The sequence below is a fragment of the Molothrus aeneus genome, chromosome 16 (assembly GCF_037042795.1).
Source record: "Molothrus aeneus isolate 106 chromosome 16, BPBGC_Maene_1.0, whole genome shotgun sequence".
In the NCBI taxonomy this organism is placed as follows: domain Eukaryota; kingdom Metazoa; phylum Chordata; class Aves; order Passeriformes; family Icteridae; genus Molothrus; species Molothrus aeneus.
The window spans coordinates 3,236,233-3,258,511 of NC_089661.1; the positions used below are offsets into that span (position 1 = coordinate 3,236,233).

Sequence of the window (22,279 nt, forward strand, 5' to 3'; positions counted from 1 at the left end):
CTTCCCTGATGTGAAAAATCTTCCCCAGCATCTCAAAGCAAACATCTCCACGGGCTGCTCTCAAATCATGTCTAATTGAAAGCCAGCCAAGTCACAAGATTCAGCTGATTATCTTGGTAAGACCTGGAGGATGTGTACACACATCCATCATTTAGAGAGCTGGGAAGGAGGTTGGGTTTCCAAGTGATTGTGAAAATCGGGGCAACAGCAGTGCTGAGAGAGGTTTTCAATGATTTTGGTGTCAAATTAGAGCTGACTTCATTAAATCAAGGAGCTCTGAGTTGATTTAAGCTTTTGAAGCTGTACAATGGGAAGGGGAGGGTTTCACCTGCTCATCCCAAGGGTGACACACTCTGCTGACCCTGAGCCAATGTAAATATGCCAAAATAAACTAGATATTGGCAATCCAGGATCCCTGAGACACCCAGAAAACTGGGAAAGGCAAACCCCAATGCTCTTCACAGAGATGTAGCTGCTGTATGTCCCTCACTCTATGAAGTCTTTCCTTCTCCCATCCTCCTGTGCCTGCCCTGGCTGCTCTTTGGGTTGAGATTTCCTGTTTTTACAGGCAGGAACCCCTGGCTTGGGGTATGGAAACAGGTAACTTTAACCTTTTCTCCATGACTTTTAAAGGAAGTGAACTGCAGCACACTGGAAATGAATATCCAGTTTTGGAAATCAAGTGGAAAAAAGTTGTGTGTGCATTTCCTCTTGTGAACCTTATTCCCAAGCATGTACCCAATAAATTTGAAACATATTTCTCATTAGTGTTTTTTGTCTGCCTGGGTGATGCACAGTGAAATCATGCTGAATGATGAAGATTTTTGGTCTCTCCAAACCTAGTGAGTCTAAGCATGGTGAAATGTCTCTACCTCTCAACTGATTTTCCACATTGTGAGCATGGTTTGAGTCCTTTTTGTAGCCAAATGGAAGGTGGAATACAGGCAAGTGGATTTTGTTTGCCTGTGACTAGAAACATGCAGAAACAAGCCATGTCATTCCACAGTAATTACACCTGCTTCTTATTGCTCACTGGCTTTTGTATTCCTTCCTAAGCTAGAGCAGCAAAGGCTGATATTGCCTTTTGGTTTAGCAAAAAGAACACTGATGTCACACCAATTTGTGACTAACAGAGGGTCCTGGTTTCAGTAGCCCTATTCCCTGCCATCCTGGTTTCAGCAGGGACAGAGTCAGTTTGGTTCCTGCAGCAGGCACAGGGCTGAGTGTTGGGTTTAGGATGAGAACAGTGCTGATAACACAGAGGTGCTTTGGGTGTTGCTGAGCAGGGCTTGCCCAAACCAAGGGCTTTGCAGTGCCTGATGCTCTGCCACTCAGGAGGTGCACAAAAAGCAGGAGGGGACATGGCCAGGACAGCTGACCTGAGCTGGCCAGGGGGATATTACAGATCTTAGAATGTGATGCCCAGTGTGTAAAATGGGGAGAGTTTTGCTGGGAGCTGCCAGTCACTGCTTTGGGCTGGGCTGGGCAGCAGTGAGCAGCTGCACTGTGCAACACTTTTTGGGGTGCTGTGTTATCAGCACTGTTCTCATCCTAAACTTTTTGGGGGGTTTAGCCCTTTCTCTCCCCTTTTCTCTATTTTTATTACTCATTGTTGTTGTGTTTTATTTATTAAGCTGTTCTTATCGCAACCCATGGGTGTTGCCTTTCTCTGGCTCTCCTCCCCAGCCCTCTGGGGCAGGAGTGAGTGAGGGGATGAGCAGCACTTAATTATCAGCTGTTAAATCACAACAAACTGTACATCCCAGTTGTGAGATCTGCCAGTCAGCCAGTTCTCCTAAACCCCCATAAGGAAAGTTTTAACATCAGGATTGAATTTGGTGTAATTTAAAACCCACGGGGGTACCACAGTCATTGATCTTCCATCCCTTATGCATTTCCTCAGCCCTGAAAGCATCTGTTCATATTTTGCACTGACACTGGGGTAAGGCATCTCAGTTCCCTTTGAAATCTGGGACCTGTGTGTTAATCTTCCAACACTTTGAAGTTTATCCCATTTACAAGGAGCCACCAGAACTCCTCAGATGTGTCCTTTAAGGCTACTGGGTTAAATGGCTGAGAACAGACACATCCAAACACTCATGAGGAACAGTAACATATCTAATAAGGAGTAGTTAGCTGCCTGGTCCCTTACTTTGCTCTGTTATGAGGCTCAGCCCACAGGGACTTTATGTCCATGTTTTATGGATGATAGATGTTCACACAGCTAGTCTGCCCAGCAGGATCAGGAGGACCTAAAATCCAAAACTCCCAGAGCACTGCAGACACAAAATATCCCCAACATGCTATAAAAACCTGAATGTCTGCAATAAAGCAATCACCAGCACAGAAATCACAGCTATCATGTACCACAGGAAGGGAGCAAGAGTTCTCGTGAGGAACACGAATAAATCTGTAAATTCCTATGGCCAGACCTATCTCATCCTGAAAGCAAAATACCAGGGATTTGTTAGGAGGAGCTCACAAGTGCTTCTCTGCAATGGATCCTTCCCATGCTGTTAAGGCAGGCAAAAATTTGTTACTCTCCCTGATATCTAGCCTGAGGGAGATTTCCCTTCTGATCCCAAATTAGATCATCAGTTTAATGTTCAGTGCATGAGCAGCCATACCAATTAGATCCTGAGCAGCTGGAATAATGTCAGCAGTGGCAGAGCAGCCTCCTCACACACTGCCTCCACCTGGAGCCAGTTTCTGCTGCTTTAGATGCGATTAAAACCTCCAGAAAACGTGATGGGCACCCAGTCAGCAGCTATTTTTTCCCTGGCTCCCACTGGTGCCCAGCAGCGCCCCCGGGGCAGGGATGTCACAGAACAGGAGCAAGAAAGCTCCTTCCAGACCTCCTAAAACACCAACACATCAGCTATGCAGGACTCACTCCAAGCTTTGTCATGCCAGAAACACTCCTCTTCTCTCCTGCAGCTCTTCCTGGCACTTTGGAAGGCTCCATTTCAGCCCCTGGGTTTCCTTTGCTCACACTGCCCTCTGTGGAGGTGAGGTCCAGACACACTCTGCAGGAACCTGTCCTTGGATTGTCACTTTTTTCCCCCTCAATGATGAATTATTTAAGTAATTTTATTTTCTTTATCCATACATGTGTAAGGTATCACTACATCCTCTCTAGCTCTTCAGTACACTACAGAACCCCAGCTTTCTTTTCTTGAAGGAGATTCTCTTTTCCTTAACTACCTTGGAAATCCCACTGCACCTATTTCACCTTCCCCTTTTCTTACCATACCCATGCACCATGGCATTTACAAAACACACTGGTGTTGCCTGTGGTGCTGATTTTTCCCTAGAATAATCTCTTTTTTATGCCACAGCTCTTGGCAGCTCCCAGCCCCACCCCAGACAAACAGTGCCCCCCAACTTGGTTCTTATCTTCCCCCTGCAATTGGCACCTACCTGTGACCTCACAGAGCTTTAGGCCTTGGCATCTGGTGCTTTTAACCTTCTTTAAAATTTAATGCTGCTCTTACAACTCTATCAGGCCAGCTCACATTTTCAGTTATGCAGAAAAATCTCTCCTCTGTAATGCCAATATTCCCAGATTTTGTGTGGCATGTACGTAAGAGGCACAGTCAAAGCAGGATTATTCTCTTCAAATTAAAACTTCTGTGTTGGGAATTGCAAGGTCTTAGACAGATTCTCTTTTGGCCAATGAGGCAAAAGCATAATCCCAGGGCTCAGTTGATGCCACAGGAGGAGCAGTGTAACCTCCCAAGGAGTGCTTCTGTGTAATGAGGATGTTGATCAGTCTGGGCACAGATACCTACATTTGCTGATGGCCACGGGCTGGCTGCAGGATTCATCTCACCTTTATTTTTTTTAGGTGACACAAATTGTATCCCCAGCTCTTTTTTTCCTTGATTGCTAATCTCAGCAATAACAGAATCAGTTCCAAAAGCAAATTTGAGGACAGCTAGAAACATCAGGTCTCCATTGGGATAATGCTCCCTTTTGTATTACTTGCCACAGTCTCCTTGTAAGACTGTTCTTTAGTCAGTTTACAATCTATTTATCCCAATGATAATCAATAAAGTGAATCTGCAACACAGGTTGATGCAAAAGGTCTCTCTGCTCCACTGTCTTTGTGTTGTCTGCAGTGGCAGATATTTAGGGAAGCCAGTGACAGATATTTAGGGAAGAACAAAGGGGTGGGCACAGGGTGATTCTGCTCCTGTACTCCCCTTGTCACACCAGAACTGCAGCAGCACTTTGGGGATTGCTCTAAAAGCATCCTGTCAGTAACAGGAATGGAGGTTTCCTCTCTGGATCCATGCAATTCCCAATTTTGGCCTTCTCAACATTCCCTAGCAGGGAGCTCTGCAGAAAAGAGTACTTATTTTTGTCTGTTATGCCTTTTTGTTCTGGAATCATGGAAGCAGTCAATGGTGTGTGTTGTCTGAGCTGTGTCATTGCCACTTGATCCCCACCAATGGGACATCTCTGTGCCCTGAGCCCTCTGTCCAGCCTGGAGCTCAGGCTGTTCACTGTGGAGCCTGCCTGCCTCTCCCTCTGTTCTTACCATCCTCCCCACTCTCTGCAGCTCTTCTGGAAAGAATTTTCACTGGGACATTCCACCAAATCTTTTTTTTGCAAATCCACAGAGACTGGGTCTAATCCATTACCCTTGTCTGAGAAGTGATTCATCTTGGTAAATGATTTACCTTTAATAAACCCATACCTTTGATAAAACCTATTTGTGGCCATGAAATGAGTGCTTTCTCAGAAAACTGTCCTAAAATCCCTGGGTCAAGTGGCCTGTACAATTTTTTTCCACTTTTCTTTAAAAGTGATGTAGTGATGTACAGATTCTTCTAACCCTGCATTTTCATGTACCAATTATTTCAACATCCTCAGAAGGAGATTATCCTAGCCTCCTGGGTTCAGTTCCTCTAGCACTGGAAATTTTATCTTTAATACAGAGATCTACCTCCTCCATTCCTTTTACCACTCTTTCCTTCCTAACAATTCAGAACCAGCAATTTTTACATTCCAGTCATGCGAATAAACCTGCCAGGTTTCACTCATGCCAATTATATTGTATTTCTCATAATCCAGCAAGAATTCCCAAGTCCTCTTGCTTTTAATTATATACTCACAAGGTACTTCTGCCCAGCCCCTGTCTGGGCAGCCACCTGTGGTGAATCACTGTGATGTGTGATTATCACAGGGGCGGGGGACAGAGGTGCTGCAGAGTGGTTCTGCAGCACCTCTGGGAAAGGCTGGGGCAGCTTCTGGTGTTTATGGCACAGATTTGCTTATTTCTGTAGGAGAAACCCCACTCTGCAGCTGGGGAAGGCTGGGGCAACTTCTGGTTTTTACTCATTTCTGCAGGAGAAACCCCACTGTGCAGCTGGGAAAGGCTGGGGCAACTTGCAATTTCTGGTGTTTATGGCACAGATTTACTCATTTCTGCAGGAGAAACCCCTCTCCCTCTCTGGCTCCTCCTCAAGGCACATTCAGTGCCCACACCTCTGACCCATTTTGATATTTACATCCAATCTAAATTCCACTCTCCCATTTCCTCCTTCAGGAGTATTAGGTGGCATAGAGCACACAAAAGGCTATAGGCCCCTTGCCCTCCAAAAAATTTAATCCAAACCCACAAAACAAGCCATGCATACCCATTCCTGCTCTCCTGATTTCTGGGGAGCATGGTGAGCATCCTTGTTTATTTAATGGGGCAGTGCTGCTAAAAGGCAGCTGGGCAGCTGCTCTTCCCCCTCTGGCTGTGGATGTTAATACTGAGCTTGTCTTCACTGGCAACTAAAGCAAGGGCTGAGTTCATGGGTTTTTCTATTAACATCAAAGCAAACACACAATTGAGCAAAACTGGCTGACTTCTCATTGCTTCCCAGCAACTCAAGCTACTTCCTACTCTCACACACTCCTTTAGAATTTGATATGCCACCTTGCCTACTTAATGTGCTAATTTTTTCATGGCATGTGTGTTCTTGAGTCATGGAATCCACAGCAGGTTCACCACTGCTGCTGTCAGTGCAGCACTGTTGTGGTGCCTTGTGAGGTGCCCAAGCACAGACTGTGTGTGTGCAACAAGATATGTGCCCAAAGTCACATCTTAAAAGAAATTAAATGCTGGTGAGCTTGGCTCTGAGGCACCTGGCCCCAGCCAAGGAGTTCACAGCCCAGGAGGAGGCCCCAGGTGCAGCCTGGGAGGGCAGACCCTGAGCAGCTCAGACTGCAGAGCTTTATCCTCAGCCCCTTCTGAGGTTGGGTGTGTTGCTCCTACAGAAGGCACCTCCACCTGTGTGGCACCCAAAGCACTGAACCCACTCTGAAAGGGAGAACCTCTTTCTGCTAGACTGGGATTCAGCACACTTTTGAGTCAGAAATTGTGCTAAATAATTACAGGACTCCCCCAGCAATGAAATAGAAATGCTCCAGTCCCTCTTTTCCCAGAGGGGATTCACAATTACATTTCTCAGGTACTAAATGCTTTTTGAATTCTTGAGCTGTCCTAGACATACTGGATAAAAATAAACTCTAGATTCACAAATTATTTCAGAAATAATCACAGCATTCAATCTCTGTTAGAGCTGTCAGTGGAAAGCAGAAACTGGCACCAAGAGGCAGGCACGCTCCACTGGGCTCTGCACAAAGTGGATGGCATGCTGCTTGCACCTCAGCCTCTGGAATCTAAATGCATATTGCAGAGAAACAGGGGCAAGGAGAAGACACTCAAAAATGTGTTTGCTTGTTGCCTAAATGTCATTTTAAGGTGTGACTGAGTCCCAGCCTCTCCAGCCAACTGGGAGCCCTGGAATGCTGCTCCCATCAGCCTGCTGGGAGCTGCTCCTGTTGGCACTACAAGAGCTGCTGTGTTGCAGCTGCACCAGTGCATGGAGCAGAAAGTTTTGACAGTGTGGCTGGAGGAGAGAGAAATCAAAAGCCTGGTGGCTGGAGGAAGAATGTGGCTCGGAGGTGTGGAAGTTTGGAGGCTCTGGAGAGTTTTGGCAGTGCCACGATCACACAGAGCACACAGAGAGTTCCTGGCATTCACCTGTGCCTGGTGGGATCCAACACAGAATCACAGAGGGAGGGGACCCACAGGGATCATCAAATCAGCCCCAGGCACCCCAACAATCCCACCCTGTGCCTGAGGGTGCTGTGCAGACACTCCTGGAGCTCTGGCAGGCTCAGGGCTGGGACCAGAACCCTGGGCAGCCCGTTCAGTGCCCAAACAGCCCCTGGGGGAAGCATCTTTTCCCAATATCCAACCTAAACCTGCCCTGACACAACTTGAGGCCATTCCCTTGGATCCTGTCACAGAAGAGACCAGTGCCTGACCCTCCTTTTCCCCTCATGAGGCAGTTGCAGACTGTGATGAGGTTTCCTCTCACATTGCTTAAATTCAGACATCAGTGAGTCAGGGAGGAATTGGGATGGCATGGGAGCTGTGGGAATGGTGCTGACCATGGGCTCTGGCCATATGTTCTGCTGACAGAGTGTGAGGCTGGGAGTGACTGGGGAAGGGACTTTGCCTGGATCAAGGCTGCTGCTGCAGTCACTTCAGAGTGCTGCTGGTAGAGCTTTAAGAAAGATGCTATTGACAGTGTACATCTGAGCTGGGGACTTGGACTAATTGAATTCACCACTATTTAACAGTATTAATGCAATTAATTACAATTTAAACACACACCCATGACTGTGTGACTTGTGATGCCTGCAGGACTGGGCTCAGCAGGTGTGCTGAGGGTGGGGCATGAGCCTCTGGGGTGGATTCCTCACAGGGAGCTGGAGTGGGGCTGCCTGTGTAAGCATAGCCCCGTGCCTCAGGGCCCTGCAGCTCAGATAAAATGATCATCAGTCAGGCTGCAAGAGGCCATGACAACACTCTGACAGACTGGCATTCCAAACCCATCAGTCTGAGTGAAAAGCTGTCGGGTGTTTTATGTTGGCACTATTAGGGACAAATTTAGACCCGTGTCCATTACATTGTTCCTGTCCTTCCCAGGAGAAGATATGGTAAATCTGAAAGAGGCAGCTGTCTGTCCAAGCCAGTATATCCCTGTACCTGCCTGGGTTATTTCCAAAGGTTGGTCACACCTGGTCTGATAACTGAAGAGTTTCAGATAAGAGGAAACACTCACTGAGCTGCTGTGGTGGTGTGGGGAAGGAGAAGCAGCCCCTTCTCTCCTGCTTTCACCATAACTTTTTTAAGCTGGCTTCTATCTCTCTCCTGAAATCACCCACTACAGCACAGCTTTGTTTACCCAGTACAGAATAGATCTCTGTGTTTCTCTTCTCCCACAGATAACTCACTTTTCTGAGTGGGCTAGAGTCACACAGTTACAACTTATCTCACACATAAATCTGGACTTGGAAGGATTTCAGTATGTGCCAGAAATATGGGCATCCTTGATCATGCCAACCCCAGCTAAGATGCTCAAAAAGCCAGAGAGTCTTAGGCTGCTCACTCAGGCTGCTGTGGCCTAAGCTGATTCCCAAATCAGTAAGACAAATCAGCTTTTTTTCCTGTGTTTTTCTTTCTAACATCAAGAGTGTTGCTCTGGTGCTCTCATTTCAGCCTGGAGCCGTTGCAGTCCCAAGGCTGGAGTTCATGAACTTTCCTTTTTTAACATTAAATTGAGTTTTAATAAGCAACTAATTCTGCAAGTACTCTCCTCAAAAACACCAGGGAGAATACACAACCCCTTGGGATGAAACAAGCTGTGAGCACTTCCCCAGGTTTGCCCCATTTAATAGTCCATCCTCACAGAGAATTCTATCAATTTTACCAGAATTCTACCCTAAATTTCCCATTACCCGAGGGGCTGTGTTCTCAGAGGCATAACACACCCATGGTTAACTGTTCCTGTCTCCCAGCAAAGAAGGACCAACTCCCTGATCTACTCCTAGGGCAGTGGCAGGGATGGGATGGGAACAGCCCAGTGAGGAACAAGTATCCACAATCCATCATCTCCTACTGAGTCACATCTGTAAACTTTATTTTTCAGTCACATAATCTAGAAAAGAGCTCTTTCAAAAGCAGAGTGTGGATGTTAGCTCTAGCAGACAGCTCTGGGAGTAGGGGCTGTCAGTTTGCATCTGCTGAGACTCAGACTGGTCCCAGGGCAGCTGCCTGCCATCCACCCTCCAGTGTTGTATTCCTTGGGAAGTGCCAGGCTACAGCAGAGGAAATGAATGCACTGATAAGCTGGAGAGATGTCTTTTTGAGCGCTTCCCAGCAAGTCAATGGCTGAGCAGGGAACAGAAATGAGCTTTCTTGTGCCCAGTTGAGCCCTTTAACTGCATTTCTCTGCTCAATAACCACACACCCCAGGGAAGGCTGGCGGGCGGTCATTCACTTCAGGGAGAGCAGAAACCAGGCAAAAGCTGGTAAAACCCGTGACCTCTGTGCTCTCCCTGCCGCTCATCCCGCTGTCCTGGGGGCGATTGCTGCGGGATGCCTGTGGGAGCTGCCGGAGCAGCGCCGTGCGCTCCGGGAGCGCTGCCCGCCCGGGGCTGCAGTGCCCGCCCGGCGGCACCGCTGCTGCTCCGGGGCTCGGCTGGCTCGGCTGGAGAGCTCAGAGCCTGCAGCAGCCAGCAGGTAAACAAGCGACCCCCTGCTCCCGCAGGAAACAGGTTGCTTTTCTACAAAGAACTGTTAAACCCCTGCCTCTCTCTGCTCTAAGGTACGGCTTGCCCCTCGCTTATCGCGCCGAGGCGAACACAAAGCAGCACAGGCTGGGAGGAAGTTGTTTTATACTTACCAGCAGCATTGATATTTTCCTCACAGGAGTACCAGATCCCAGTGTGGAAATACCTGAAAAGGAAGCGGTCATCTCCCGTCTCCCAGCTGTAATGAACCACATTCTGGTTCGTCTCATTTGCAGTCTCATTCCCGCCGTAGTTGAGGCAGTTTGTCTTCTTCTCTTTCCCACAGCTCGGCTTGGGGACCCTCTGTGTGCCCTCACACCAGTGGGTCGTGATAAAAGCTGTTGTAGAGAAGAGGAGAGCCATCAGATTCAGACTCACTGCTAGCAGGGCTCTGCATCTTCGATTTGTCTTCATGGTAAATCCGCCCTCCCTCCCCCTCCTGCTGAGAGAAGAAGTCAAAGGGGTTTGTTTTATTTGGGAGGGGGGGGTGGGTTTCAAAGCCTCTCACGATTCAGAATCCAGTTGTCCAGGCATCAAAACTCTCAGCTTCTTCCAATCTGCTGCTGAAGCGGTGAAGGAAGCTCTGCAGCCAGACTCCCATTCTTCCCCCTTGACTTGAAACCCTGCCTTTGTTGGTTAGAGGAGCAGCTGCCGGCGCGGCAGCGGGGCCGATCCCTCGCAGCCGCGGAGCTTCAGCGCGCTGAGGGCAGCGGAGCGGCTCTGCCTGCCGAGGAGCCCCAGAGGCGAGTGAACATCTGCTCGGCCACCGCACATCATCCTCCCGAGGGGCTCCGCAGCCTCCTCCGCCGGGAGACACCTGCAGGCTGCCAGGCTCGCTGTGCCCTGCTCCCGTAGGATGGGCAGGAGCAGGCAGGGACAGCTGCCACCCGCTGCCACCCGCTGCCACCACCGTGCCCGGCACCGCTCCGAGCCCACTGCAGCGCAGCCGGCCTGCGGGAGGCGTCACGGCTCAGTCCCGACAAGAATTAGTGTTATTATTATTAATGTTGTTATTATGTGGAGCTGTGAAAGGCATTTTTCGTGTATCCCGAGGTAGAGATTCGTCCAGGAGGAGGAGGAGGGGTGGAGTGGTACTTTAGCATTTCTGCTCTGGGCTAGAGAGGAGTAAATCCTGGGCTTGATTCTGCTTTTGCAATATTGGTGCAAATCTCTTTCTTCAGAGGCTTGCTCTGGCAGCCCCAGAGGAATTTAGATTTGAAAGTGTGTGATGTGTGAAACCCACATCTTTCACAGCATCGAGCAAAGCCCCTTGTCCAGGCTTTTATTCCCAGACCCAGCTCTTGCAGATGTTTTGGTTGAAGTGGATCTGGAGGAAATTTTGTAGGTCCTGCTTTGTGCAGACGGACAGAGCTAATTAGAGCAAACCCTGGGCTTTATTCACCAGATGGCAATGCTGAGGGCAGGGAGCAGTTAATGCTCAATATCCCATTTCCAAATAGAAGTGCATGGTCCTCTCACGAAGTCCAGCTGGCTCGTAGAGTTTCTGACCCCCCTGCACATTGCTCTGAGCTCTCTGCTGAGTGCCCTGAGGGTGGTGGAGGCACAACCCTTGAGACCCAGTGTCCAGCACTGAGGTGGCCACACTTGCCACACTGTAAGTTCTGTCCCTTGGTGGATGAACACAGTTTTCTGTGGTGAAGAAGCTGTTTGTGCCTTCTGAGTGGGGTTTCCTGCCAGCCTAGTTTGGACTCCCTGCAGGGGCCATGGGGGTGCTGGTGGACTCTCAGAGCAGCCCAGCATTGGCTTTCCCTGGAAATATCCACTCCTGGAAATATCCAATATCCTGGAAATATCCACATAGCCAAGCAGGCTCACACTGACGGGACAGTGCCCATGAACCTCACAAGGAGAGTTCATGCTCTGCTTTGCTGACAGGAATTGGGGGGCAGCTCCTCCAGCTCCTTGAGAAAGCCAGGGAGGATGAGGTGAAATTTGTCCTCAAGGCTTCCAGGACCTGTTTCTGCCTTCCTGATGCCCCACAGGACTCATGGTTCTTTTTGGTGCCTGTCCCAAGTGTCTGAGCCCAACTGTTGATGAGATTTCCCACTATTTCTACACTCACTTGGCTTTGGTAATTTTTTGTTATAAATAAACTGGAAAGATAATAGAAAACTTCTGTGAGAAAACTCACAGGGCTCTGTGAGAGCAATTGTGATGGCAGCCCTGCAAGTTTGGTGAAATAACTTTGTACCCAAGAGGCTTTGCCTTGCCCACTCCTGCCTGTGCCTGGTGAGTGCCACCTCCTCAGTGCCAGGTTTTTCCCTGTGCTCTGCACTAGCAGAGTGCCTCTCCTTGTCCTGTTGGACTTGCAGGGCACCTCCTCCTGTGCCAGCCCTTGCAGGATTACATCTTGCAGCCAAATAATCAGCATTCTTTCCTTGGTTTTAATTGTATGCAAGAAATTGGGGTGATAGCTATTCAGAGGACCACGGGATTATTATTTCAATTATTTTTTTGTTTAGGACATTTATTCTGTAATGCATTTGTGGTGCTCCTGTATTTCTCAGGGTTATCCACTTGCTAAGAGGAATAAACAAAGCACTTGAAACTTTGACAGAAAGCCTTCACAAGAAAGCTGGTGCTGTTCTTCAGGACTGTCTTTCAAGTGGCTGCCAGCATCTGAATCATCACACTTCCCCAAGTGTGAATATAGGTCTTTACAGCTCTTTTCTCACAAATTCTCTCTATCTATTGCCCTGTGAATTGTGTTTGCTGGCCTGCAGCACCAACACCTGCACACTCTGCTTCTCCCTGTGCCCATCTCCCGGAGGGGTGGGCATCCAAGACTTTTGTTTTCAGGGATAATTTTGTGCTAAATAATTCTTACATTTTGTTTTTACTCCTAATCCTAACAGATATTTCTATTTCTGTTCCTCCTTATCTTCTTCATTCTTGTTTTTCAGATTGGCAGAGCTGTTGAGAACTGACATGGTGGCAGTAAATAAAAAAAAAACCCTCGCAAAATAAAGCAGAAATTTGGTTTGTTTTGTGATACAGAGCTTTTAGAATCTTAAGCATTTAAAAAAACTGAATAGAAAGTAAAGTAGGGTCAGTCAGAGAATCTTTTAATACTAATAATTTTCTTTTTCCTAAAGGAAACCAGTTTTTTTTTTCATTGTTGGGATTACTTGAGAAGAAGGAAACTATTCTGTGCTATGCTCATGCTGTAATACTCCAATGACTTCTCTTTATATAATCTCTGTTTATCAGATTTGTTGTGTATAAAAATGGAAAGATCATGCATATGTTGCAGAAGGCAGTTCAGATGCCTGGATTAAGTAGTATTTATGTGGCATTATCTTTGATGATAACTTAGAAGGGTTTGAATGGTAAAGAGATGTAGTTTTCAGGTTGTGGTTGCAAGAATCTTTAAAAACCTTTTTACAGTAATAACTTTTCTCCGATGTTGTGAGAAAAATTACTTTCCCAGGTTATAGTAACCCCTTTTCCTTCAATATTTCTTATAGGATCAGTGTAAATTGTTATTACTCGGTGTTTACTGTGTACAAAAACAATTTGCCCAGGAGGATTTAAAATAATGATAGCTTTTGCAAAAGGAATCTTTCAATCAGGCTCTGTTTTTCACTAGTGGAAAACAGAGGCACCATTCACTGAAGTGAGAGGAAGCCCTACTTTTGGGTCCTCTGGTGCTGATGGGGACATGGTGAGCTCAGTCTGCTGGTGTTTATTTGAACCAGCAATGTCAAATGCATGGGATTACATGCTGGATTTAAATCAACATTTTAAACCTTCTATAGTTTTATTTAAATTTTAATTTCTTACGGCTCTCTCCTCCTGGGCTTCCTCATGTGTTTATTTTGTCCTTTTCAGCTCTCACTGGACTGGATTTCCCAGCTCCTCCTGCCACTTTGGACTGGACCCCTCCTGGCAGCTCCTCTTTGCTTTTCCTCAGCACCACAGAGCCACAGCATTCACTTGTTCAATTCAGTTGTGTTGCAAATGGCTCAAAATCTCCTTTTCTCATTGGAATTTTCCTCCCTTGACATAGAGTTCTGCATAGCTCATCTTTCTCTTGCTCTCTTTCCAGGGTAAATATGAATTATTGTTGTGCCCCCAATACACCTCCCCTGTCTCTGCTCTGTCCAGCAAAATGGGAAGTTTCTCTTTACCTCAGTCACGTAACAGGTTTTATTTTTATGTTTGGAGAAGAGGGCTGGGATGGAAATACTGTCTATGTTTCTCCAGACTGTGTTACCCAGGTGTGAAGTCTTTGTTCTCTCCACTCCAGACTTAGGCTCCTTTCTGCTGTTTTCACCCCAGTTTTTATCTTTTCCTCAGAGCTGGCCCAAAGCAGTCTGTGTTCAGCAGTGATGCTTGGCACTCTGAGCACACAGGCTGGGCTCCACAGTCCAGCTCATCTCAGAGATGCTGCTCAGAGACAATCCTGATTTTCTGACAGAAATTAAGCCCTCAGCAAATGGCCAGCCCCCAGGGGTCCATGTGAAGGTGGGCTGAATATGATACCACAGGAAGCCTTGGTCTTCACTTTAACTCGTGACTTGCAGTGTGTCTTTCACGTACTTTGCTTGTGGGCATTTAGGCAAGGACAAGAAGATTGCTCAGGAAATTCTCCCTGTTCCTAAAGCAACCAGGCAAAAAATGATTTTTGACAGTACTGTAGCAGAGACCCTTAGTAATCTTGACAGAAATGAAAGTAGTAAAATAAACTGTTGCCTCTCCCATAAAAATTTCCTTGGTCCAGCATCACTGGGCAGTAGAGAAGCCATCCCTGAGTGGCCTCTCTGGGTGCTGTGAGCAGCATTGCCCATCCTGGCTGTGCCACTCAGGGACTGCAGGCACCCTCCTGCAGCACACAGGCTCCCTGAGTGTCCCAGAGAGCATCAGATCCCTCAGATCCATCCATCAGGCTCCCTGAGTGTCCCAGAGAGCATCAGATCCCTCAGATCCATCCATCAGGCTCCCTGAGTATCCCAAAAGCATCAGATCCACCAGCCAGCACTGCTCTTTGTGTCACAGCTGGGTGGGACTGGGATGCCAGCAGATTTATACTCATCTGCTATCTGCATTTAATTCTTCCAGCAGCTGCTGGAGAGCAAGGGAGATGAAAAGAAGTGGCAGGTCTGAGTCATGCCTTGATTCGTGTCTGGGGGAGCTGGCTGGCTGATGGCCTGAAGAGGCAGTCCAAAAGGTCAGGGCTGAGCAAGCACAACATTCCTGAGGCAATTCCCAACCAGATATTTACATGTGCCCACCTATGGTGGGAGTGAATTAAGCGTGATGCTATCTACTTTTGATCCTGGATTAGAAATTTTTCTGTCTTAAAGTTACAAGAATTATTTCCTCACAACTGACAGTTGGATTGGATTAAATTAATATTGAGTACTCTTTGTTAAGGCTAACTTTGATATGAAGCAGTCCAAAAGGTCAGGGCTGAGCAAGCACAACATTCCTGAGGCAATTCCCAACCAACTATTTACATGTGCCCACCTATGGTGGGAGTGAATTAAGTATCACACTATCCTCCTTTTGATCCTGAATAATAAATTTTTCTGTCTTAGAGTTACAAGAATTATTTCCTCAGAATTGACAGTTGGATTGGATTGAGATGAAAGTTTAATTAATATTTAGTATTCTTTGTTAAGGCTAACTTTGATATGTCTTAAGTTGTTACAAGGAGCTGCAGGCCCACTTAAGAAGAACTCTAAAAGCAGAACCCACTTCATTCTTTATTGCTGTAATTAAAGAAGCATTCTTGCACATCAAAGCCTTAATGGCAGCTCGTGAGTCTTTCAATATTCCTGGGCACCCAGGCCTGGCATGAGAGCAGCCCCAGAGCAAAGTGGCCACAACAAACAGAGCAGTGCTCAGAAATGTCAAAGGGTTCATTACTCAAACATGCTCTTTTATAAGCCAGGCATCTGATTTCCATATTCATATAAAGTTATATATTGTCATATCCCACTGTGCTTTTGGAAGTGCCTAATCCGCTAACTACAGATGAATTCATTTATATTACTTCCTTGTTGTGTTTTTAAAGACATTTCTTCCCTTATCAATGTATTTTTAGGGACAGAAGCTAGAACATCTAAATGTTTATACTTTTTAGTTTCTGCCTGGCAAAGGAGCAAACTGTCTGCATTTGGTGTCATTTATATGAAGAATAATGTTGCTTATTTGTATGTCCATGTATTTTCCCCCCCATAATTAAGATTCATCCATATGTCCAGGCATTTTAAGTAGTAGATCATGATTTGCAGTGGGATTTTAGTTCAGAAAGGAGTGATCAGGGAGATTTGTTTGAGCAAGCTCTGTACCTGGAGCAAAATACACTTTGGGAAATAGACTTTACCAGAGCAGAGTAGAAGAGGCTGCTTAGGTGCAGGGATGGCTTTTTGATGGGGCCATGCAGAAAATGGGTGCACATGGGGGTTTAATCTAAGCCAGGGCACCAAGAGCCCCTGGGATGTGCCCATGATCCCATCAGGGCAGTGATGCTGAAGGTGAGGGCAGGGAGGCAGGAGGGTCAGGCTGGCTCTGGGACCTGAATGTAACAGGACACTGCATTTGGTCTCCATTGAGAGAGAAGTTCTAGAGCACACCAAATTTATACACACAGCCAGCAGGTTCTAAACCTTTCAGTAGCAAACCTCAATTTGAGCAGAAATCTCTTCCCCAGGAGCAGAGCAGAAGACAAAGCAACCAAACTCAAAATCAAGAGATCAATACTGAAAGCAAAATGTAGTGGCAAAGATGTGTCTCCAGAGCGAAGGCAGGTAATTGCATAACTGTTCCAAGGGGAAGAGAAAAGGTCAGCAGGCAGAAGACAGGCTGGTGCTTGGAAAGCTCCTGCCTGGCTGGGGACAGCTTTTCACAGTGCATGGAAGGAAAAGTGAGGAAAATCAGGATGCAGAAGTGGCTAAGAAAATGCCAAACTGCCTGAGAAGGCCTGGCTAAGACTGCCCCAAAATAGCACAAAGTGTCATGGGGAAAGACATCCCCCAAACTGAGGGACTTCTGAGGCAGCACCAAACCCAGCAGAGTGTGGCTCTGAACAATGCGAAATTTCACAATGAAGTTGTAGCAGATGGCAGAAGAGGGAGTCAAGGCCAGGACTTGGCAGAAAGAGGGAGAATGCCAGCCATCAGCCTGTCTGGAGAGCAGCAGGAGGGAGGAGATAGATGAGCAGCCTGGAGGACGAGCAGGACACTGAGCAGAGAGAAAGCAGGGAGCAGGGAGGGCTGGTGCAGGGGAAGGCTGCTTTGGAGACCACAATAAGATAAAAGGACAGAGCTGCAGCTGGCTGCTATCAAAGACCACTCTCACAGATCTACATGAACTCTCTGACCTCAGCAAAGGGGCAAAATGAGAGAGCAATTCTTCAAAGGGAAAGTGTTATGAATCTTCTGTGAGCTTAAATGGGAATGGAGCTACAGGAAGGAAAGGTTCAGCAGCACCACACTGAGTGCTCAGCTTGGGAGCTGTATTTCCAGCTTCACAGCTGGTCATGAATATTTCCTCTTTCCAACCCCTTTCTTGATTGGGTTTTGGATGGGGAAAAGTCCTTTCTATTCTCAGTATCCTGCAAGGTGTCGGGTAGGGAACACTCTACCTCTCCCCTTGACCTCTGAGGTTGTGTGCATCTTTGAAGAGACCTTCCTTTCCTCCACCATGGGCTCTGCTGATGGTGCCCAAATCACCCAGGTTTCACAGATCCCAGGTATTTGTATGTGTTCATACAACACCCTGTGGTTTCTACATTTTCTGAAAAATATTTTGCTTAAGATTTTTTTTTCTTAAGAAGCTAAGAGGCTTCAGAGAAAAGGAAAACAAATCTTATTTTATTTGCCTTTTTTTTTTTTTTTTTTTGTGTTGTGTTTGTCTGGAATGTGTTTGGAGATTGTTTACCCCCAGGAGATTGTTCCATTGGATTCTGCTGGGAGTTGTTTTCACTCTTTAGCCAATTATGGCCAAGCTGTGTCGAGACTCTGGAAGGAGTCAGGAGTTTTCCTTATTATCTCTTTAGCATTCAATAAGTATCCTTTCTGTATTCTTTAGTATAGTTAGTATAGTATTCTTTAATATAATATAGTATAATAAAATAATAAATTAACCTTGTAAAAAAATAAAGTCAAATGCATAATTCCTGCCTTCATTGGGGCATCCCCTGCAAATACAATAACACCCTTAACAGAAACTGCAGGATTGGATACTGATAGAGACAGTTAAAATAGCTCTGCCAAATGGGAATTGCTTGACTTAAGGTAGAATGTATTGACTTAAACCTGTGCTCAGTCTCTAAATAGGCCTCACACTCTTGATTCAGGCATCTGATCAAAGAAAGAATAATAGAAAATATTTTTAAAATGAAAAATATAAATTAAAATATTTTTTAAATTAAAAATACAAATTTAAAATATAAATTTATAATATAAAAATATTTAAAAACTCCTCAAGTCATCCTAACACCATTAAATGCAGCCATGCCAGCAGAGCTCAGGCTGGCAGTGCCCCCATATCTCTCTGGATTCCAGCACTGAGGATGTGTGAATCCAGGGGAAGCTGCTGCCAGCCCTGCCTGGGGCTGTGGGGTGGGCAGGGTGTGTGTGGTAGGACCATTGCCTGCATGGGCACAGCTTGTCCTTGGCTCCTAACAAAGCTCTGAGTTATCCCAAGCAAATCATGGACATTAAAATCCTCAGAAGGGGACATTTCTGTAGTAACAGTTAAATTATAGCCCATGCACGGCAGGAAACCAAATTAGGGCTCCATGTGCAGTATTTACCTGGGCAATTTCACTTAACCTTGCCATCTTTTAATTGCTTTTATGTCTTGATTTAGTAATTTCTGATTTTTTTTTAATAGTTCCATTTATTGAGAAGCACCACAAGAGACGTGAACTGAGTAATTTTCTGTTTCTGCTGTTTCACACTGTAATAGCAACAGAATCATCTGTAGGCAAATTCTTCAAGCAATAAATATCTGTCTGTGGTTTGGATGTTTATTATTTTTGTAGCAGTTTATTTGCAGGACAGAGTACCACCTTCACAAGAAATGGAACTGATTTGCAGTCAAAGTAGTGCTTTTGGTTACCTCTAGATTTTGTAAGAAAAGAGACAAAACATAAAATAATAATGCAGGAAACATGTAAAATGGTAATTTATCAAGTTAAAGATCTCGGTTTGATTGGAGAGAGAAATGAATAAAAATTGCAAAAAGCAATATACTTCTAATGAAATATAGTTCAGAGGAAAAATTACCCTATATTCCAGGCTGTTAGTGTCATGGAACAGATAATTGAATTCCATGCTTTCTTGTCAATGCAGCAATATGTAACTCTGCTGAAATTCTCAGGTAATCCACAGTTTTTATGCTGATCTTCATAATTTTTTCTTTGAAAACTGTTCTAATTACCACTTCTTCTGTTCTTACAAAGTCTTCATTAAAAGGTTGGGTTTTTGGACTCACATCCCACAGGTAACAGAGCACAAAACCAAAACTCACTCAGAAGATGATGCAGCTTTGTGCTTTATTTCCATGCAACATTTTTGTGGAAAGTAGAAAAGTTTATTTTGAAAGAAATGGAGGCACTTTGTACCTCATGAAGGGAAAGGAACAGAGCAAAGCTCACACATACACATTCTTCACTGAGGTGAATGGTCTGGGCCTTTTTGCAAGGTGGTATCCTGGTGGTGGGAGCAAAATCAGTTATCAAAGGCAGTGTTTGCCATGCCAAAATCAACCTTTGGATAGCAGGAAAATGAATTAAGGAGTCAGTGATGGCAGCTGCCCATGCCAATGCCACCCTGCCCTGTGTACATGGCAGGCAGGGGAGTCGTTCTTGTTCTCTACCATGATTTTCAGGCTTAACAAAATGCAGCACATTCTTCAAAAGGAGGAGGTTGAAAAGGATTTTCAATCACCATCTCAAATTTGGCTTCAAGCTGCCATAAACTGGAATATCCTAATGTAAATCGAGAGTAGTCGGCTAAGGAGGCAGTGGCACTTACACAGTTCTCTCCCATGTCCCCATTTTAAGAATTTTTTCTCGGGTGTTTCTTTTGTTTAATGTTGTCTGTGCAGTTTTCTACAACAGTTTAACTGCTTTATTGGCAATGAGGAAGGACATAAAATCTGTTATTGCAAGTGGGGAAGAAACATATGCTCTATGCTTAATGTGCAGCTGGAAAATACACAGGAAAATAATTTTTTAAACGCCCTTCACATTCAATGGCCTTTTATTTCCCTTCTTTTCTACATACCCCTGAACAATGCTGCTGCTGCCACAGCTGGTTAGAGGATGGTGCTGATAATGCCAAGATTGTGGGTTTGATCCCCATATAGGCCATTCACTTAAGAGCTGGATTTGTTGGTCCTCATGGGTCCCTTCCAGCTCAGAAGATTCTGATTCTGTGGTTCTGAAAATGCAGCAGTGTGGGGGCAAGAGATAGGAGGATCTGTTGAGGCTTCTTGGATCTATGGCATGGACAAGCCAGAGGATCATTTCCTGCATGGGGACACCCCTGTGGGGTGTCTAGAAATCAAGGCACTGAGAAATCAAGGCACTGAGCTCATCTGAATCAATGGGGTATAAAATAAAGATAAATGTGAGGCACAGGAGCTCCCTAAACCAGCCCCAGCACCAAGGCCTCTGGCATGTGGAGCTGCCCTTGAAAATTCAAGCACTGGGCAAAGCTGTGCAAAGGGGTGTTTGCCCAAGAGCCCTTGACCCTGCAAGGAACTGAAGTTCTGTGCTGTGTGTGCTCCCCAAACACTGCAGCTCATTGCCAGAATCACTCCCTGCCTGCCTCCCATTGCTGCTCCAGCTTGGTTTAGGGAGGGTGAGACCTGCTGGGTCATTCCTGCCCATGGAAATGCTCTTTTCCTCTTCACTCCCAAATCATCCGTGGGCCCAGCATCTCATGGGTGCTCATAGCCAGGCATTTCCCAGCTAATTATCAACAAACTAATAATGAACGTTGAGTCTTCAATGCCCAGACCTGCACGGATTTTCTCACCCTGTAATTTGGTCAATATTCCGCAATACCAATCTTAAAATTCAACACCAAAGCTTTGCACTCCAACATTGTCCAGAAAGAAGCAAATGAGACAGGAATCCACCAAACAAGTGGGCTGCAACTGGAAAATGAGGGGCTGGCCAGGAGCCAGGGATCACAGTGCCTAGGCAGAGCACAGGTACAGGCTCCTGAGCCACTTCTGCCTTTCCACAGTGCTTTGTTGCCACCCGATGGCCTCACACAAGGTTGCAAGAATGGAACTGGAAAAGGTGCACTCTTTGAGATGTCTTGCATTTCAGTAAAACCACTGAGAACTTTTGAGAAAAGCTTCTCAGATCAGTGTCTTTTCATGCCCTGCTGGCACATGTCTCTGCTTTATAGGTGAGAAAATGATTTTTTTCCAGTGTGACAGCCATAATTGCAATATACACAGCACCTGCATTTTATCTGTATTTAGAAGGAATTTCTCTTATCATTTGCAATTTCCTTCCTCAAGAGGACAAGATGCCTGGAGGATAATGGTGTTGTCAGGCCTGGGATGGTCACTAAATGGCAATGCTGTGATGCTTGATCCATCCAGCCTGATATTCCTCTTTGCCAAGATAAGAACTGCATTTGCCCCTCACTCTGGCCCTCCTGACCACAGCAACACATCTGCCTTGCGTGAAATAATCCCTGTCCTGTTTCAGGTATGGTGTTGAACCACAGAGATGCCAGCAAGTACCCAGGGAGATCCTGACCACTATTTACACATAATTTTTTGTCTTTTCGCATTTCTTTAACTATTGCTGGAGCCTACCTTTCTCTGTCTTTTCCCAATCTTTCTCTACTCCAATCCTCTCTCATTTAAATAATTCACCCCTAATTTGCTTCTCCCTAAAGGTCTTGGTTTTTCCTTCATGAATACACTATTGTATTTGCAGGGAATGTCCTGATGAAGGCAGGAATTATAGTGGAGGAAATGTATTGTACCTGAATATCTGTATAGAGGCTTTACCCCAGGAGGTCCTGGTTGTCCTTGATGGGCTGCAGCTGTGATGTCCTTAATTGGGCTGTGACCAATGAAGCTAACTGGGATAAAAGGGGGCGGGTTGGCCAGTCAGAGGGAGCCTTGGAGGAGCCCTGAACTGAGAAAGAACACCATGATGGTGATGTCTGTGCTGTGAAGATCTGCAGCCATAAGAATGCACTGAGGAGGTATGGACTTTAGAAATCTGACAACAACAATAGGTGACCCTGATGTGATAGTTAGTAGAAGATGAGCCAGCCAAGAGCTGCAGTGATATTTAGTACAAGATGAGACAGCCAAGAGCTGCAAAAGAACATAGCCTTTGGGTCAAGGAGCTGTGAAAGAGTATGGCCTCTGAGTCATGGGGAAATATGTGTGTTGTACTTAAATATCTGCACAACTGTTAACAAGTAAAAGAAAAGGGGGAAATATAGTAGAGGTGGCCTTTGAGTCCTAGCAAAATGCATGTATTGTACCTGAATATCTGTATAGAGGCTTTGCCCTGGGAGGTCCCAGTTGTCCTTGATAGGCTGCAGCTGTGACCAGTGAAGATAACTGGGATAAAAGGGGGCGGGTTAGCCAGTCAGGGAGAGCCTTAGACGAGCCCTGA

General features: G+C 45.9%; 1 protein-coding gene across 2 annotated transcripts in view; it reads right to left on the reverse strand.

The window, feature by feature from the left end:
- The window catches only part of GSG1L (GSG1 like), a 57,156-nt gene extending 46,610 nt beyond the window's left edge, over positions 1–10,546 (reverse strand). The window contains exon 1 of one of the 2 annotated variants that reach the window (XM_066560579.1): positions 9,756–10,535. In XM_066560579.1, the coding sequence (XP_066416676.1) occupies positions 9,756–10,056 (301 nt within the window). In that variant the 5' untranslated portion in view covers positions 10,057–10,535. Of the gene's footprint in view, positions 1–9,755 lie in introns of both variants that reach the window. The other variant, XM_066560580.1, reaches the window with a different exon arrangement.
- Between the last annotated feature and the right edge of the window lie 11,733 nt (positions 10,547–22,279).